At 38.9% G+C, this 20,487-nt stretch overlaps 2 protein-coding genes and 3 non-coding genes across 5 annotated transcripts in view; 1 reads left to right on the plus strand and 4 right to left on the minus strand.

Moving 5' to 3' along the window:
* Positions 1–2,166, minus strand: part of LOC148074778 (uncharacterized) — a 17,241-nt gene extending 15,075 nt beyond the window's left edge. Inside the window, exons 1-2 of the mRNA XM_087796114.1 lie at positions 2,115–2,166; positions 1,821–2,068 (exon numbers count right to left, since the gene is read on the minus strand). Of these exons, the coding sequence (XP_087652240.1) occupies positions 1,821–2,068; positions 2,115–2,166 (300 nt within the window). The remainder of the gene's footprint in view (positions 1–1,820; positions 2,069–2,114) is intronic.
* On the minus strand, positions 2,158–12,965 carry LOC148074780 (serine/threonine-protein kinase B-raf-like). Its single transcript, XM_087796115.1, has 15 exons — positions 12,936–12,965; positions 8,563–8,711; positions 8,187–8,306; positions 7,953–8,112; positions 7,723–7,762; positions 5,911–6,047; positions 5,717–5,834; positions 4,589–4,673; positions 4,341–4,517; positions 4,223–4,269; positions 3,835–3,953; positions 3,640–3,771; positions 3,418–3,552; positions 3,125–3,278; positions 2,158–2,188 (listed from the first exon to the last, which is right to left on the minus strand). Exons 1-15 carry the CDS (start codon positions 12,963–12,965, stop codon positions 2,166–2,168), a joined length of 1,626 nt encoding a protein of 541 aa, XP_087652241.1. The 3' UTR covers positions 2,158–2,165.
* Positions 9,426–9,638, minus strand: LOC148074781 (small nucleolar RNA U3). The gene has a single exon (XR_015712056.1). It is a non-coding gene; the product is annotated as a small nucleolar RNA U3 (small nucleolar RNA).
* Positions 10,122–10,334, plus strand: LOC148074782 (small nucleolar RNA U3). Its single transcript, XR_015711979.1, has one exon. It is a non-coding gene; the product is annotated as a small nucleolar RNA U3 (small nucleolar RNA).
* Positions 12,966–17,372: 4,407 nt separating the features above from the next.
* LOC148074783 (small nucleolar RNA U3) lies at positions 17,373–17,585 on the minus strand. Its single transcript, XR_015712057.1, has one exon. It is a non-coding gene; the product is annotated as a small nucleolar RNA U3 (small nucleolar RNA).
* Positions 17,586–20,487: the final 2,902 nt, after the last annotated feature.

The following is a 20,487-nucleotide window of genomic DNA, read 5'->3' on the forward strand; positions in this document are numbered from 1 at the left end:
AGAAGAGTTGGTGACTGGAGCAGAGCTCAAGAGATATACAAGTCAAAAAAAAAGATAGAATGAGGCCGATGTGCGTCTAGCCCTGCACAGGTAGATATCCCGGCTGATACTGATGTGTGGAGGAGGCGACCACTTTCTTTTCAACTCATGTCAGCTCGTGACAACTTGGCTGTGACTTATGAAACATGAGTGATATCAGTGAACACGACCCAGGCCAGCTTCTCCCCGTGAGTCCAGGATGAACATGTGACCCGACTTCATCCATATGTGTCTCCGACAAACCATTCATTTTTACATTGAATTGTTTTTGTGGATTTTTGCGACACTATGTCACGATGAGTTTCTTTCGAGAGGAACCTTTTGATTAGAGCTCCAATGTATTTGAAAACCTATTTAAATGTTACAAAAATGTGATTAAAAATAATGTTTTAGGTGCTAAAGTTGAATAAAAAAACAAACACAGAAGGTGTCGGAGACGTTTCTGATTCACTTTGATGATTCATAATTCAACATTTCATTTCAAAGTCGACCGAATCATTGTCATCAATCCATCAAAATATGAATCACACATCTTAACAAACAAAGATCACTCATCATGAATGTGCGAAAGGTAAACTTGCGATGTTGCTCAACCGTAAACACAGTAGCCATGTCACGATACTTGGATATGAAAAACTTCACCGGAAGCAGCGTTCATGGATCAGCAGCCAAGAAAACCCTGAAAGGACGTGGATGTTATTTTCCTCATCTTGACTTGTCATCTGAATTCAATTGAAGGGAACTCTTGTTGTGTATGGTTTTGGGCGATGAATATCAGTGGACGACGCTAAGACAAGTGTAACTTTGAGGTGTAAACTTCAGCAGGATAAGAGCTGATCATGCAACAACCAGCAGCAGCCAATCATTGAAGTAAGTGACAACAAAAAGACCTTTTAAGAAGAGAATATCTTACTTTTTTTCTTCATGTACACACACTTTCATCTGTAAACCATTTGCTGATGTTTAAAAAAAAAGTAAGACTTACTGTTGTTATCAACTGATTGTTTAAATGAGGGTAGAAAACATAGTTAGCATTCAGTCAGCTAAGTGCTAAGCTACGCTAAGCTAAGCTGAGAGAAAACAAGAGTGTAAAACTCCACACCAGAAGCAAAATATGTCGTAATGATGTTGCAAAGGGGGTCAAGGTAGACGTGTACGATGGACGACCACCTCTCTGTCCGTGTTTGAACACCTCTCATCAAGCTAGCAGTTGTTTTAGCTCTCATTGCTGTAGGAATGTTCACCCTCCCTTTTAAAAAAACAAGAGCCTCCTCCGGTTCATCATCGGCTCTTCGTCTCGGGACTCATGTTCCGATCAAAAAGGCTTCAATGCATTTTCTACAAAGTGCAAAGTACACAAGCGTCCAAAAGAAAGACTTGTTAGCTTAGATTCTGAAAGATTAGCTCATAAAACAAACCAAAAAAGTCACTTTAAATATGTAGGTATCTGCAGGCCTGCCTGTACAGAAAAAAAGGCAAAAATAAAACAACAGGTGGATTCTAATCAGGACACATGCCGGGATGAGCAACGTAAAGAAGTGTGGACGATAGAGAATGTTTCAGTGAGTAGCAGAGTGCAATATTAAAGCCATGTGATCCAAGAGAAGCTTTTCTCGTCACATGAAGTTAAAGGAGGCGAAGCAGGACTCGTCAGTGCCACATTTTGTGCTGCACAGAACCTTCTCTTGAAAAGGCAAAACACAAATTGAAAGATGAAGGAGATTCAAGTCATAGTTACAGGGTGAACCCCCTCGCCGGGTCTCAGGACATCCGCCTCCGACAGACGCCGTCGTCATCGCCGTGCAGGCTCTGTCCTGAGTCGGCCTCAGTGCAGTGGAGATGACCGACCTTCGACCTGGCCCGGGGAAGAACCATCCCAAAACCTCTTTTCTGCCGTCTCCCGTGTCCTTCTTCAGCGGAGCGCTCCAGTCCTCCTCACAGCCTCGACCACCGGTCCTGTGTCTGAGTGTGCTGGGCGGTGTTCGGTGGACGGACTCCTCCAGCAGGTGGTCAGAGGGAGGAACACATTCTGCTAATATTCACTTGTTGGTGATGAATGGATCCACCGAAGGGACTTTTGAGAGGTGAAGAAGAAGGAGGGATGAACTGCTGTGAAACAGCGCACATTACTTAAACGCCGAAAACTCCCCTGGGAAGGTAAAAAACAAAGGAGACAGAATTTTAGTGATGGATTGACGAGCATATGTCAGCAGTTATTCAGCTGGTTCTTGAAATAACCCAATAGACATTTTGAATTGTCAGGTTTGGACAAAACTTCTGAGATTCAAGGAAAACTGAAGTGAACATGTAACATTCTGTCGTAAGCTTGGGACAAGAGACAGAGGACACCCTGGACAGATCTCAACTTCTATACATTTAAACCATCACACGGATATCAAATCATAAACACTTCAATAATCCGCCATTAAGTGACGCTAACCTGCTGTTGACCAATGGCGTTTGTGTTTCTGTCATGTGACGTGTGACTTACCTCCACAACTTTATTGACACCACAATAGAACAATTTAATTTGCAAGAGTGTTTATTTATTTTTTAATTTAATAATATTTTAAACCTTGTATAATTACAATTAAGTGCAGCATCGTAGTATATCTCCATGAGGTGCATTATTATGGAGCCTCGCATTTTGACCTTATTTTGAGCAGCATAAATCATAAATAAAGCTTTAAAGGAGCACTGTCGATTTATGAGAAAATGTATGGTATTCAAGTTTGCCTTATAGTCCCAAAAATATGGTACACTAGTTTATGTGAGTCATTTGTTAACTTTAATTTAGTTCCTGAAATGGGTCTACAAGAATAAATCATTTTGGTCTGATAATTACTGTAAGGGCTTTGCTGTGATGGGATTAGGAGGTTTATTAAACGGATACAGAACAGTGGTTATATAGGGCAACTGCAAGTAACAAGTTACACATGCCTCGACTGCGTAGAAAGAATAGTGTGGTATCTAGAGACTAGGGGTGTCGATGTTTGCAGACACGCCTACAGTAAGAATCAGTTACGAACATGCTTCTCTGAACTGTGGGAGGAAAGTCGAGTGCAGAGACGCAAATAAAACCTACCATAGCCACCGGCCTGTATTGGGGTCTTGGGTGACGCGCAGGCATACAAGCTGAAGTCCTCCGTCTGGAAACCAGCTCTGTTTAACGACGGCTCCGAGGCGCTGCGGTGGATTTTGGGGAGCGAGCGAGCCAGCAGCTCGATGGACGCCAGGATCTCAAAAGAATAATGAGACTCACAATAAGTCTTACTTCCTTGAACTCCTTAAGGAGCTACTTTCTGTCACAACTATTGTGATATGGTCAACATCACTTTCAAAAATACTGATATAGCTTGAACAAGTGTGTGATCCCACCTGGGGGAAAAGGGGGCGCTCTTCTCTCTTCTTCTTCAGGCAGTCGGCCATCAGCCTCTTCATGGCCTTGGGACAGTTGCTGCGCACCTTGCTGAGGTCCGGCGACAGGTAACCTGGACCCACCATGAATATTATCTGCAGCAGAAACCGTTTCATTACATCTTTGAGAGGACTCTGCTTTATTATAGAAAAAGACTGGAGTGTGACGAACAAACATCTGACCTGGTCTCGGTTGTTGATGTTGGAGTAGGGCAGAGCTCCGGACATGAGCTCATACAGCACGATGCCGAAGGCGTAGACGTCGGACTGGAAGCTGTAGGGATTCTTGTCCTGCAGTCTGATGACCTCAGGAGCCTGAAAGAGCAGTCCTGTCAGGAGGGAGTTCAGGTGAGTCGCGAGGGGCAGCTTCACACTCACCATCCACAGGACAGACCCAGACAGCTGCTCAAACTGGTGTGAGCCGCTCCAGCGGGACTTCACTGTGGCCAGACCGAAGTCACCGATCTTTACCGTCAGGTCCTCGTGGAGGAAAATATCTGGAGGAGAAGTCGTCAAGGACACTTCCTGGGAAGAATGCTCTTCATTTCTGGAAAAAAGATATTCTTACAATTGTAATTCTTTTGTTAGACGTTTGATAAACCAAAGATCAATGGTTGTCTTATCCACAATCAAAATGGGACACCTGTCACTCAAGGAGCTAATGAGTGATAGGAATAACACGAGTTTCAATGCTTTTGATTTTTCTTTTAAAGTAGTTTCATGTAACTTTCAATAACTCCAGACTGGTTGATCTCTCTTAGGATACTGTTGCTCTTCAGATCCCGGTGGATGATTGATTTGGCGTGAAGATAACTGTTCAGGAAAAAACACAAAGCAACATAAGCGAGAAGCACAAACAACAACAAACAAGTGTAGCGACTCACTCCATGCCCTGAGCCGTCTGCCGGGCAATGTCGATGAGCTTGATCATCTCGAACTTGGTCTCCATGATGTGCAGGTGATGGTAGAGACTGGAGCCTTCGCACCACTGGGTGACGATGGCCAGCTGGGGCTTGGTGGTGTAGCCCATGAACAGCAATATGTTCACGTGACGCGTTTTCCTGTCGCACACAAACACAGATGTTTAAGTCCAAGGCAGAGGTCAAAGGTTCGAGTTAGTGACATGAGCTACCTGAGGACTCCCACTTCATTCTTGAAGGCTTGAAGCTGTTGAGGGGTGGGTGCCGTCACGTTCAACATCTTCACAGCAACATCGCCTGAAATTGAAGATTAATAAAATAAGCTGCTTGTTCTAATTCACATGTGTCACACATTCACGGGCAGGAGGGGCCAATACATGCTCGTGTTGATATGTTGACTGATAAAGATGACAGTAGTTAAGATGAGGAATAGATATCAAAATATTATCAAAAATAAAAGCAAAATTGAGGATGATGAAAGGTTTGTTTGATTAAAATGTAAAAATAAAAAGATAATTCAGACATGATCCTAATCAGAGACATGCTTACTGTTAAATACAGCAAAATGTTAATATTAAAATAAAATAAAATAAAATCGTTTCCTGACTCCCATCGTATATATATGCAAAAAATACACAAAAAAAAGGGTGTGTCGTCCACGTTGCCTGGTACAACTTTTAGCCATGATGAAACATTTTGGCTAGAAAAAAACTCAATAAATTCACACTTTCCCATAATGCCCATAAACAATTTATCTTAATGAAGTTTCAACATAAAGCATGTTGCAGTAGAACCTCAATGTAAATCAGCTCTGATAGTCCCTGGTTCAAATTGTATTTCAATGCAAACAAAGGCCTTATCATTAGATTCTTGAATGTACTGTAGTACCTTTAAATACTTTTATGGATTCTAGGGAACCCTAGCAAATCTACATGTTGTTAGACCCACAACCTCAACTGCTGGAAGATTTGTGTGATTGAGTTTGACACCACTTCTCTATTGAGTCTGGTCGAACTATTTAAGCTCATTTTTATCTTCCCCGTAACATGTTTACAAAGGACCAGGCATTAGTAAAGACACTCGCCACGATAATGATATAAATGGCAGTTACCAAACAGTGTTCGGTTTTGCTGCCATTTTCTTTCTGATTTTGTTTAAAATATATATATTAAGGATAAGGATGTAACGGTCCAAATGTATCCTATTAGTAACAATTTCATAAAAATCATTCACATTGGTATAAAACCTTAATAATCTCCATCCCTTATAAAAGAAACTTCATTAACACTAGTCTGTAGACTCTAGCAGCGTTAAACTAAACTATTTAGACCGACTCTTACCGTGCCACTTTCCCTTGAAGACCGTTCCAAATGAACCAGATCCTATCCTCTGACCCAGAGTGATCTGGCCCTCAGATATCTCCCAGTCGTCGCTGGAGTCCCTCCTCCCGAGAGTTTTCTGTTTCACGGCACATCACCATCACCTTCATCATCACCACAGCAACGTTCATCAAAGCACAAAGACGGTCTCTTACCATTTTATTGCGATCTTCAGACGAGGACGACGACTTGCGCTCTCTTTGTGGACACGGGGACTTCTGCGGGACCTTGACGTTGGTCAGAGAGCCGGGTAGAGATGCAGGAGGAGTGGCGGACAGACCTGTGGTGGTACCTGGACAGCAGGGGAAACAGAGAAAAAGCATTTGGAGCTTGAAAAAGTGAGTTAAGGCAGAAGAGGAGAGAAGAAGAAAGTTGACTTTAAAGAGTGCGTTTGCCGTTTGAATGTGCAGAAGAGGTCATGCAGTGGCAAATAATGTTTGTTACCCTATGATTTATTATTTTTTCATTTTACATCATGAATGAAACTCATTCGTACTTTGACTCTCAATTGTGAATACTTTCAAGAATGATTTATACAAGTTAAAAGCCTTAATAATTACAAATATAAAACGAATTATTTTATTGACTTGCAGTCACGTTTATGCAATTTAATGAAAGAGGTCATATATATATAAATAAATAGCTCAGTTAGACTATTCTTATTTATAAGGCCAAATATTTTTTAATGGAGCTTCACTGGTAAATGATACATGGACATTTTAAATACTACATTCATTATCAAAAGGCTTGACTTATCCAAGGAATCTCTTAAAAACAGCATCATTTATTTGCATATATTTACCATACAATGATGAAGAAAACGACTCTTTTGAAGTCTGTGTGTAACAAAAGTGCATCACAGTGTTTGAAACAGTAAGATTGAAGTGAATCCCACAACCATGAGAGAGAACATGTGAAAACATAAAGAGGGAAACACACACAGTGGACTTGACACAAGGTAAAGGGGCTGTTGTGCTGGGGTGGAGGTGTAGGTGAAGGAGGAAGAGGATGGGGGAAGAGAGGAAGAACACAGGAACACACAGAGGCCTAACTACCTCGGAAAACAGGCTCGGGCTCAAAATCAAAGACTATGTCATTGGGGTAGGAGTATAGGAGGGGGCTTGAGGTCCGTGTTCGGTGCTTCCTCAAGCAGCGGGCGGGGTGGGTCGGGGGGGCTGCAGGGCAAAAAGAGACAGACACACCATCACTGCTACTCACCCGGCCCCTCTAACCACCAACTGTCCATGGTTTTGCTCATGGCTTTACTGGAGCATTCATCTTACAACTATCACAGTTCCACTTCCTATTTTTAAACATTACCAGTTCAGTGAAGACGATTCTCTGAGACCAATCGTGGCAGAAACTAATACTGGCAACTCTTGATCCTTCTTAACATTTATAGTTAGAAAAATATGTTTTTTCACGTTTCCATTAATTCATATTTTTATATTGAAGCAATCATTGACTTTAATTACATCTAACTTTGATTATTATCATTACTATCATTTATATTACAAATGCATTGTTATTTAAAAGTACAAGACAATATTGGCTTTATTTTTAGTCATGTATGTACTGGAATGGTTCTAACCATCTGTTTATTCATTTTATTTCAAAATAATACAGTTAAAGAATTTATGTTACATAATTGCTAATGTTTCTAAACTGCTAATAAATGCAAGTCAAGGCAAGGCAGGATGTTTGGGAAATGTTGCGTGTTGATCTTTATAATAATAATCTCTATTTATATAGCGCCTTTATAGACCAGGGTCACAAAGCACTTTGACAGCCATTCACACATACTGATGGGAGTAGGCTGCACCACATGGTGCTGAATCTGCCATCAGGGTAAAGTGTCTTGCTCAGGGACACAACGACACAAGCTTGTCTGGAGCTGGGATTGAACCTGCAACCTTTTGGACTGCAGGCAACCACTCTACCATCTGAGCTATGACGCCCCTTATGACCTCCCTCCGACCTCGGTAAGCACTGATCACGAATCAGATCCTGTAAAGAATCAACATTTGTGTTACTATTATTATAGATAAATAGTTTAAGGAAAGAAAATACAACGTCGGATGAAATCATTTGAACATTCATCCATTTTTTTCAGATGCAGGCAGAACCTCTGACTACTTGGTTTCACATTCTTACATCAAAAATCAAGTCATTTATATCAACAACTGTTGCATCTCACATCAATGTTGACAGGCTCGATGGTGTTGATATGGACGTTGGGTGCGGACGACGAGCGGTCCCGCTGCCCAAACTGGTTACGGTGGTCTTCCTCATTGGGCCGGAAACTAGGTGGGATGGGTATGGACTTGGACGGGGACACAGTGGCGTGGCATATGGATCTGGAAAGGTTTGAAGCCATCAATAAGAGAGAGCACAGAGACGAACACGCAGAAAGGGAGAGAGCGGGGATTACCCTGTGGAGTCTGATGGGGGGAGTGAAGGACAGACTTCGGACACGGGGGTCGTCCCTTCTGAAGAAACTTCCTCCTGAGTGAAGGGGTGGTGCTCGAAGAACTTGGAAACTAGCAATAAGCTTGAACCACAAAAGAAAATGTTATTAAAATCAAGTTTAAATGAAGGTTTTTTACTGAATGTTATCCTGCTTATATATTAATCTATAACTGCACACATGTTTATAGATGCATCAGGTTAAAAACAATACTTTCTTTATATTAAATTGTTAATTATTTAGACGCGCTTAAACTGACCATGACCTCAGTGAAGAGTCAACACTTTAAATCACAGCTTAATTTAAGATTTTGTACAACTTCCCAAGTGACACAACTTACTGTAACTGGTCGTAGTTGACACACATAAGAGGAACCTCGGTGCTGCAGCGCTGGTGGAACTTGTACCCCCATGTCTGGCAGCGGAACCCCTGGAAAAGCAGCTTCCTGCAGAAGTCGCAGAAGGCCAGAGTGAAGAAAGTCTTCCTCACCTAAAACTGATCAACTTTAATGCCAAAACAATTTACAGTCATGAAGATGGAGGAGAACTTAGGTCTGTATCTGATGTGCTGATAAAGTACAATTTATAGTAATAATACCTTTCATTATTATTAATGATTTGAACTGATAAACATGTACAGACTCCAGTCAAGCTGCTTTTTTACCAACTAACTTGATTTATATCATATTAAATATAAGGAATAAGTTACTAACACACATTGGACAGCAGGTGGCAGTGTCATTTCAGAGATTGCTTGCACGACATTATAGTGTTTAGGTTTCATATGATACAACTTTTAAAATACATAATGGAATATAACAAAAAAAAAAGTGTACCTTGCTACAGACTTTTGTGTTTTTAGTATTAATATGGAACCTTGCAAACATAAGTGAAGTCAATCGCTCACACACGACTGACCACAATGCATCTGATTACAATAATTCAATAATGCTGTTTCACTTTCAAGGGACACAAACATGTTTTCAATACAAAAATAAACCTTTACTTTGGGATACTTTTGTGTTTTTATGTGTGTAATTCATTGCTTCTTGGACAGATCCGTTTAGTCTGTCAATTTCAAAGACTAAGACCTATGAGCTTCAGTCTTTACATTAAAATGAAAATACTTGTTTCTTTTTGTTAAAATTAAAAAAGACAATTACATTAAAACTTTCTTTGATAGTTTATTGTCTTGAACACAACAACCACTCTGATCATATTCCTCTCAATACTGCACAAGGAAGTAAAGAAGGATCATCAATGACAGAGAACATATGAAGTGAATCATTATTCTCTGTCTGCTTCACACTCAGGAAGGAATATCACAACTCTTCATCATGGTTAGTGACACCAAACACTTTACAAACACATTTCTTAAGTTAAGAACTATAGAAATGATCCCTGAAAGTATAGTCTTAACTTAACTCTGCACCAACATCACACTCCATCCTCACACCAAACTACTAAAGTGTTGGTTAATTAAAAACATTTTTCATTCATTAAATTGCAAGTATATGAGCAAAAAAAGACTGTGTTTTAGAGTAAATACAAACATGAATGTAAAATGTATCTAAAAATGTAACTGACACTCCACAGTGACATTTACAGGAAGACTATACATTCATTAAAAAACACAATCAAGAAAATACCTCATGAGAAATGTTTGTTTATGAAACAAATTTAAAAAAGGTATTTGAATATTAATTTGGATTAAATAATATTTTACAAATAATTTGACTTTCTTTCTTTCTGAAATATTGTTAAAGTTATCTTTTTGTCCATTTTTAGTGTCTGTATGAAAAAAAAATCCAACAGTTGATCTTTGTCTTTTATTAAACTGCACTGCCAGTGAAGACATGTGACCATGTGATGTAGTTTCATTCTTTGACTGACAGCAGTTAAGACTATACTTTCAGGGATCATTTCTATAGTTCTTAACTTAAGAAATGTGTTTGTAAAGTGTTTGGTGTCACTAACCATGATGAAGAGTTGTGATATTCCTGCCTGAGTGTGAAGCAGACAGAGAATAATGATTCACTTCATATGTTCTCTGTCATTGATGATCCTTCTTTACTTCCTTGTGCAGTATTGAGAGGAATATGATCAGAGTGGTGATTGAATGTCAAAGTTAAACATAAACAATAAGCATTGTCAGGAGCATCTGGGTGAACATCAATGTGATGTTGAGAAGAAGCTCTCAATAGAACCTGATAAATTTACTAAATAACCCCCACAAACAGAGACATTTCTAAAGAATTCACATTTTAAACAAAGGGGTCAAGCATTCTTCCGTGATTTGGACCCGAAAGACGTGTTTCGAAGGACAGAGAAAACACCTGTAGCGGCGCAGACAACGAAGCTAGGAGCCAACATGGCCGACATGGATCTCATCCTGCAAGAACTGAGAGGGTTCTGACAGGAAAGTAAAACTCAATTTAAATCATTAAAAGAAGAGATGTCGGAGCTAAATACAAGGATGGAAGAGGCAGAGGGACGGATGGTGACGGCAGAAGAAAGGCTTCAGAACGTCGAGGAAGTTTATACGGAGATGCTAAAGCTACACGCGAGAGTCGAGGAGAAGATGGTGGACTTGGAAAGTCGATCTAGAAGAGAAAAGAAGAAAATATACGGATCTATGGCGTTCCGGAGGGGGCTGAGGAGTCATCCTCCATGATAACTTTTGTGGAGAACTTGCTTCGTGAAGGACTTGGGATGACAGAAAGCAGAGGAGCTGAGGATGGAGAGAGCGCACCGGTCCACTAGACCTCCATCATCGTCAAGTTTCTGAGTTTCTCAACGAAAGAGTGGATTCTTCCCAAGGTGTGGCAGAGCAGAGGATTCTCCTGGAAATCTAACCAAATAAACATGGATCAAGATTATCCTCCAGCCATCATCAAACAGCGGTGCGAGTATGCAGAGGTGCGCAAAGTCCTGAAGGAAAACCAAGTTCAATTTCAGACTCTCTTCACGGCCAGACTACGAGTGAAATACAAAGACGGAACCAGAACCTACGCTACAGTGGAGGAAGCAACGGAGGATCTGAGAAAATGGAGATACGACGTCACACTTGCATGTCAGTTCCTGAGACCCTCCTTTGAGAGTCACTCAAGTTGTTTATTAAGTTGAATGTAATATTGAGTTTGTTAGATTTTCTGCCTTTGTTTATTTGTTTTTGGTTTTTGAGGGGGGAGGGAGCATACCAGTTTTGTGAAATTGTTGGAAAAGGACACCAGTAATGGATAAAAGATCAATAAATATTGTTTTGTTCAATATTAACGGCGTACTCAACGCAGTTAAAAGGGCGAAGATATTGTCAAAACTTGAGAAAGATAAAATGCACATTGCTTTCTTACAAGAAACACATCTTGATGACATAGAACATGGTAAACTGAATAAATCAGGATTTGAACACGTCTATTATGCTTCTCACAGTTCAGGAAGAAGGAGGGGAGTGACAATCCTCATAAATAACACAGTCAATTACCAGCACATCTCAGAGTATAAAGATAATGAAGGTAGATTTATAACAATTACAGGTAAAGTTGAAGATGATTTGGTGAGTTTCTTTAACGTGTATGTTCCACCTGGGAGTGACTAGTCCTTCTTTAAACGTTTACTTGAAATAATGACAACAAAAAGCCAAGGGATGTTGATTTGTGGGGGCGACTTCAAACTTCGACTTAACCCCAAAATGGACTCATCTAATGGCAAGTCAGACACAAGAAAGATCAACAATAAGTTCAACAATATTATGGAAGAAGTGGGAATTATTGATACTTGGAGAGAGTTGAACTCAAAAAAAATCGAGAATATACACATTACTCAGCAGCTCATAATGTTTACTCTCGTGATCTGTTGTTATCTGTGAAATAGGCCCTAGTAGTGTTTCTGACCACGGTCCTGTCTATATGACGTTTGTCTGGTCAAAAGCTTAGATCTACAGTTTGGAGACTAAATTCAAAAATTTTAAATAGCCACGCTATTAAAGATAAACTGAAAGCTGAAATTGAAGATTATTTAGAATTAAATGATAAAAAGGAAGTATAACCACCAATATTATGGGATGCTCTAAACAAAGGCTGTGTTGAGGAGTAAAATAATTTCTATCTTTTCATAGGAGAAGAAACTCAGACAACAAGAACTTATGGAATTAGAAGACAAACTGAGGACAACTCAAATGAAACACTCTCAGTCCTTAGATGATGACACTCAATTGAAAGTTCAAAAACTAAGAAAAGAAATAGATCAAATAAATACACATGAAATACAAAAAAAACGACTTTTCACCAAGAAAAAATACTACGAGGCTGGTGGAAAATCTATGAGGCTCCTGTCCTACAAATTGAGAAAACAGCAAGCTGACCGGTCTATACACAAAATCAGAGACCCCACAACTAAAAAAGTGGAAACTAATCAACAAAACATTCAGAAATGTTTCTTAAAATGTTATGAAAAGCTCTATTCTCAACCTCCAACAGCTAATGTCCACCAGATTGACAAATTATTATCCCATATTGAGCTTCTAATGGTTAACAATGAACAAAACTAAAAATTAACATAAAAAATGAACTTTGATCAGCAATTAAAAGATTAAAAGGAGGGAAATCCCCCTGAACAGATGGATTTACCTCCGAGTGGTGCAAAATAATGCAAGATCAACTAACTACTACACTCCTGAGAACATTTAACTGGGTTTTAGAACATAAAGTTGTACCTCATGGAGCGAGGCGATCATATCTGTCATTCCCAAAGAAGGGAAAGATAATATGGAATCTGGGAATTACTGTCCAGTGAGCGTTTTGAACATTAATCATAAACTGTCCACCTCCATACTAACAAGAAGAATTGAACCAATCTTACCTAAATTAATTCATGAGGACCAGAAAGGCTTTGTTGGAAATAGACAAACTCAAGATAGCATCAGGAGAGCATTACACATTATAAGACAAGCTGGGAATCAAAACTTGGAAACGCTGTTACTGAGTCTGGACGCAGAAAAGGCGTTCGACTCAGTAAGTTGGTCATTTTTATATTAAGTTTTAGCAAAAATTGGATTTCATGATACTATAATTGATACTTTTGCAGCATTATACAAAACACCAATGGCTCGAATTAAATGAATGGAGATTTAACAAAATCATTTGTTCTGAAGAGAGGAAACTGACAGGGGTGTTGTGCGTCACTATTGTTTGCCATTTTCATAGAACCTCTGGGTCAATGGATAAGGCAGAGGACAGAAATCCAAGGAGTCATGATGTCCACGGGGGAGCAAAAGCTTGCGTTGTTTGCTGATGATTTATTGTTGACCATAACACAACCTTCTCAGACACAAGTGATGGAGATGCTAAAAGAATACGGTCTACTATCAGGCTACAAAATTAATATTGATAAAATCAAGTTCTAACACTGAACTATGACCCACCATGAAAAATCAGGAATATGTATAACTGGAAATGGGATGCAAAATTCTAATATTTAGGGGTGTCACTACCTAGAGACTTGCTGAGACTGTATGACCTCAACTATGGACCTTTGAGTGAAAGAATTAAGTTGGATTTACAAAGATGGGCAACTATACCATATTTAAATCTTCACTCAAGGATAGACTCCATCAGGATGAATATTCTGCCACGAATATTATATCATTTTCAATGTCTCCTGGTCAAAATTCCATCAAAACAATTTATAGAATGGGACAGATTAATTTCAAGATTTATGTGGGAGGAGAACAAACCCAGGGTCAGATATAAAACACTGCAATTAAGTAAAGAGAAGGGAGGTATGGGCCTGCCCTGCCTTCAACATTATTACCATGCAGCACAGTTGAGGCCCTTAATCTGTCTCTGTTCAAGATCTTACACTGCAGGTTGGAAGAACTTGGAAGGTTCTAGCGTAAATGGTGTTCCATTGATTGCTCTCATAGCAGAGAACAAGCTACAGGATGAAATGAAGGTTGCAGATCATACTTTTACTACTTACTACTTTTTTACTACTATACTTTTTAAGGATTTTCCTAAAATCTTGGCAAGAATTGGTCAAGTCCTGCCACCTAGGGGATTCCCCGAGGATCTTGAGGTGGTGTGCTTTTGACTCCGATTTTGTGCCCAATAAAAGGGACGGCAGATTTAAGACTTGGATCTCAAAAGGTTTAACTGATTATCAATCATTTATTCACAAAGGGAATTTTCAGAGTTTTGAAAACCTTAAGAAAAAGAGGATTTTTACAGATACTTACAAGTCAGAAATTATTTTAATCAAAATTTGAAAAAGCCAATTGATGCATGTGGAAAAGGATTACTAGAGATTTTCATTTCATTATTGGAGGCAAATAATAGCAATAAAATAGTATCTAAATTGTACAAAGGAATTCGACAATCTAAACAAGAGAACACAGGATATATAAAGCAGCGATGGGAAAAAGATGGAGATATATCAATCACAAATGAGAGCTGGGAAAAAAATGTATCATCTACAATGGTTTTCAACAAGATCAAATACATGGCGGGAGTTCTGTTGGAAGAATATTATTCGATTTTTTATCACACCCATTCAAAAATACACATGGGCACGGATGAAGCATGTTGGAGACTTTGCGGGTATAATGGAGCAAATCACTGGCATGTGTTTTGGAGCTGCAGTGGAATCAAAGCTTTTTGGACAGAGATCCACAGCCATTTAAACAACATTTTTGGTGTGAATCTTCCCTGTAAAGGTGAAAACATGTACCTGGGTGACTAACCAATAGAAAACTGTAATAATGGAGACAAGAAATTGCTTTTCATATTGTTGGCAGCAAGTAAAAAATGTATCACGAGGAAGTGGTTACAAGTTGAACCACCCACGACAGAACTGGATAGACATCGTTTACGACATCTATAAGATGGAGAAGTTATCCTTTGCACTCCAAACAGATATGAACAAGTTCTACAAGATATGGACCAAATGGACAGAATATGTCAAACCAATTAGAAACGATTTAATTAAAGGAAATATGTCATTTTATTTTCCATAGTTGCCCTGCTTCAATGCATTTATTGATTTTCTTTTTCTAACTCTTGAAAAATATAAGTATTTTGTAAAGTAACTAGTTTGATAATTTCATCTTTCTTTTCCACTCAATACTTTATACTTGAATGTACCATTTTGTTCTGAAAAATAAAAAAATAAAAAAATCCATTAGTATCGGTGGATCCAGATGGTAATGCACAACAAACTCCAACAACAACAAAACCTCATAGGCAAAGATTAGAAGAAAAAGTTCAAGTTAACACTTCAATTCTTTAAAAAAGTTTAAAATCAATCATTGTGGACAACTTGTGTTATAGTAGCTCTATTTTACAAAGTATTTCAGCACCAACTGTATTTAAATTGATGTCATGTCATTTCCCAACTTTTAATGAACGACTTTAGAATGACCTTCAGTGGAGAAACAACACAAACTTTCACCAAGGAAGGTCACATTACTTCTTCCCAAGTATTTTATTTAAACCGAAGAACTTTGATGTTTCTTGGGCTGGAGTCGAACCCACAACTGGATCACAACCACCAGAACAATTGTACTGAAAGCAAGAGTGTTCTGAATTTGACAATCCTTGAGCAGTTCTATCTAGATTACATTTGAAATGGTGTCTCAAAGCATTTGTTTCGTTTCTCGACAATCGATTAAATGATTTGTTCCAAAAATTGATTTTTTTTTTACTCATGAATTGAGCAGAGTGCAGGAGCAGAAAATTCAAATGCCAAACAATTCATATACAAGGGCCTTAAAAGATCTCCATGATCCAGAACATCACTAGAACTAAATGATAAAAGTTGAATGCAAACTTTTTTATTTATTCAGATTAAGACCCTGTAAATATTTACAATTGGTTTAATCTTCAATCAACATGTTCATTTAAATTACAAGGTAAAGCTCTGTCTAAATACAGCAGTGATACAGGAGGGATTGATTTTGTCTTGACCTTTATTTTTCATTGTTTTATGTGTTTTTTTTGTTTCTATATGTACACTCTGTTGTTGTTGTTTCTTTGGTATTGCAATAGATTATTTTTCTGAATTTACTGTCTCTTGAAAAACAAAGAAAAAAAAGAGCATATACGTAACATTGCTGTGTCTGCATATTTACATAGTTGTCTTTACATCAGACCAACATTGCCTGGAATGCCTGTATTGCATACTTGTGCTCGATACAAATATTTTAAATTTAAAAAGTAATATCACGCTCCTCAAGAATTTATCAGCAGGATTCTACATACATAGAACACATTTAATACTTGATGGTCAGACAAAACTGAGTTCTGAGGAGAGACATTTGTTGTTTTAACTTCAGGTCTGTTTGCTAGAACAAGATCTAAGGTGTGGTTGAAACAGTTAGTAGGTTCATGAACAAAGTGAAAGACAACAATTGATTCTATGATGGAATTTAACCTGGTAGTCAAGCTTTCGTGAACCATATCCACATGGATGTTAAAGTCATTCATTCATGATTCAAGCACCAGGCTGCTGAGAGAATAATGATTCACTTCATATGTTCTCTGTCATTGATGATCCTTCTTTACTTCCTTGTGCAGTATTGAGAGGAATATGATCAGTGGATTTGTGTTGTGCTAAATGGTAAAAGCAGTAGGTGGCGCCATCAGTTTAAAAATGATGTAATGTTTCATTAGAAACAATTGTTCAAAACAAAGTAAGAGACGGCTATCTAGTTGTCTCTGAAAATAAATTCATGAAGCTTCATAAAACCTTCACTACCAATTATAGATCAGTGGTGCTTGTCTGTAATGTCTGGCTTGTGTTGAAGCCTTGATGAGAGGAATTGTTCTGGAATAATATTGTAAGTGCTTCTAGAACGCTCGTAGTTTACTGTCTATGATATTTAGCTGGAGTACCTTTGGTCTATATCGGTTGTTATTGTTTAAAAGACTGCTGCAAATGAGAGTAAATTCTTGTCGTCGTGGCTTCAGTACAAGAGAGATGTTACAGACGAGCGCCACAGAGGTTTGGCTTTTTTTAGTCTCAATTTCAACAAAGACTAAGTTTCAGTTGTGACATAAAAATGAACATACATTTTTGTCTATAACTCAAAAAAGGAAAAGTTTTAAAGAGAGCTAGACTAAACTCTCCTTGATAGTATATTATTTTGAACACAACAACCACTCTGATCATATTCCTCTCAATACTGCACAAGGAAGTAAAGAAGGATCATCAATGACAGAGAACATATGAAGTGAATCATTATTCTCTGTCTGCTTCACACTCAGGAAGGAATATCACAACTCTTCATCATGGTTAGTGACACCAAACACTTTACAAACACATTTCTTAAGTTAAGAACTATAGAAATGATCCCTGAAAGTATAGTCTTAACTTAACTCTGCACCAACATCACACTCCATCCTCACACCAAACCATTACAGTGACGGATGCATAGTTTTTGAATTTTAAAATGTTACCGTCATTCATTTGATTTCAAAGATATGAGACTAGAAAACATACTTTGTAGTTTCACAGTTTATACACAACATGTATTTATAATCAAAAGGTTATCTCTGTAACCAAGGTTCTACGATGATGTGTGACACTCTCTATATGATGATATATATGATTCTATGGATAACCTCTCTTGACCCTGACTCTGAAAAAGAACGATGCATTCACCAATGCTTTCCATGTGACCTGCACTGAAACACACCAGTAATATATTCATGCAGCCTGGTGCTTGAATCATGTCAAGTTATAATTGTTGTTGACTTTAACATCCATGTGGATATGGTTCATGACAGCTTGACAACTACGTTCAATTCCATAATAGAATCAATTGTCTTGATTGTTGACTGTTTCAACCACACCTTAGATCTTGTTCTAGCAAACAGACCCTGAAGTTAAAAATCACAAATGTTTCTCCTCAGAACTCAGTTAATCTGACCATTAAGTATTAAATTGTTAAAAACAAAGGAAGGAACGAAGTGGAGAGACTGCCATCTAATGGACTCTGAAAATAATGACACTGCTTCATGAAGCTTCATCAGAACATCTCTGCTCTTCTGGTCACATCAGCCTGTCACAGAGATCAGGGATTAGTTTTGCTGGAGTTCCCTGTCAGAGACTCACACAATCCTCAGGTCTGGGTTTATTTCTTTTAAGTCTTTGTCAGTTTACTTCTCCTCTGGATCCACAACTTGAATACTGGGTATGATCTTTGACCTCTTGTGTCCCGGCAGCTCCAGGTTCTGCTCCGTGATGCTGCTTTCATCCTCAGAATCCCACGACTCTGAAGAGTCTATAGTCACTCTCAGACCCACTTAGTTCCACCAACGCCACCTCCTGAAGATGTTCACACAAGTCATGAGATTTAGAGTGAGCTCCACGTTTGAATTCAAGAACACAAATCAACACTAACCATCTCAACTCTTCCATCTGCTGCTTCAGTCTCTTGTCGGTCTCTGCCATTTGTGGAAGGAAACTCTGCAGCCGGCTCAGAGAAACATCTGTATATATTGATGTATCAACTTTTTCTCACACCCCGAGTGGTTTGTAAACATGCAAGACGGACATAAACGATGTATTTAAAACAGGAAATTATACTTTTATTTTGTCCATCAGTCTGAGGCGACCTACCTGAGCGACGTGGCGGCAGATAAAGGCGAGGAGGAGCCGTGCAGAAGCTGACCCGTCCAGTGCAGCTGCCAGGACCAGACCTCAGCTCTGTCCTGTGACGACTGCAGAGCTAATGGCTTCAGCCACACACACACTCTGGAGAAGGAACGTTCACCATCTCTAAACGCTTTATCTGACTTGTCGTGAATCCAACTATGAACATGTGACTGAGAACGACTACGACTTCCTGTTGACGATCTATTCTATTTCCTGTGATTCTGGTGAAACGTGTGCCTGAGAATGTTTTCTGTCTGAATTGTGGAACTAAAGCATTTGCTCAGTCTTCACCAGGACCAGATTAAAAGTATCTTGTATCACAGTTGTCTTGGTTTGGACCTGCATGATGATGAACTCACGTTTGTAAATGACTTGTAACGTAACACATCCATATCACAGCAAATAAAAAAACACGTCTTGACCAGCGGTGGACAATTTATAATGAGGTCAAATTAAATACTGTTGACGAAACAAAATGTAGAATAAAAAACTAAATTCATCTAAATTATGATCATTGCCATGACATTAAAACAACTATATCAGGTTATTTTATTATGCATTACAAACAATTGTAAACATTAAACAATATAGTTTAATACAAGGGAAAATACATTTGAACAAGAGTTGTGTTTGATGTTAAAATGAAAACGTTTTTTCAATTATTACATTCTGACTTAGGTGAGCGACTCACAGCTAGGGGGCGATCTAGGTGGATTGTTGTGGTGTCCTCTTCCACGCTGCAAACAGAAAGCAGTTGAGTGCAGTGAGGGCGTGACACACAAGTCTCATAGAGGCACACCTGACTGGTGCAGGTGCTCGGGGGGCGGAGTCAAACATCCACACTGGGCGTCTCACCACACCTGTCCAAATGTGTCGTCAGTGTTGCACATTTGAGCTCTGGCGGGATCTAAGATGGCGGCACAGGTGTGGCGTGAGATCGGCGTCTCATGGTTGTGTAACCTGATGAAGTTTGACTTGAGAGAAGCAGGTCAGAGAGCAAACCTCCACAAACACATTCAGCCGACTCAGCAGGAAACTTTGAATCAAGTTTCTACATGTGAATTGTCGGCACAAGCTCTTGTGGATTTTTCTTCTACACAAAAGTGGACACAACTTATGTGCACCTGTTCAGCACAAGACGAGTTGATCAAAGCAATACAGTCATATTTAGGACATGAGTTGATCAGGAAACAGAAGGAGAGGTCAGAGATGTTGACCTTTCATAACAGCTGCACAAATGGATTCTTTCTGAGCCTCCACTGACCCTCAATGACAAGTGACTTTACTGAACATTTGGAGTCCAAACACATGTGGACGTTTTCTGTCCATTTATTTGAAGATCAAAACACACAAGAAATGAAGCAGCAGTTCAACTATGTTTGACAAGATTCTTCACCTCTGACATCACAACTGACGCTTCATTAACTAGTGTCTACACACCAGGAAGAAAACACACAAACTATTACATGAACACAAAACTGTCTGTGTACTGTGTGTGTGTGTGTGTGTGTGTGTGTGTGTGTGTCTACACATTCATAAATTTGTCACTGTGTGTCTGATTTTTTTTCCATTTTGGTTTTTGCATGTTTGTACTTCTGTTTGTTATTTGATGT

The sequence above is a fragment of the Callionymus lyra genome, chromosome 7, assembly GCF_982586985.1.
Source record: "Callionymus lyra chromosome 7, fCalLyr1.hap1.1, whole genome shotgun sequence".
NCBI lineage: Eukaryota > Metazoa > Chordata > Actinopteri > Syngnathiformes > Callionymidae > Callionymus > Callionymus lyra.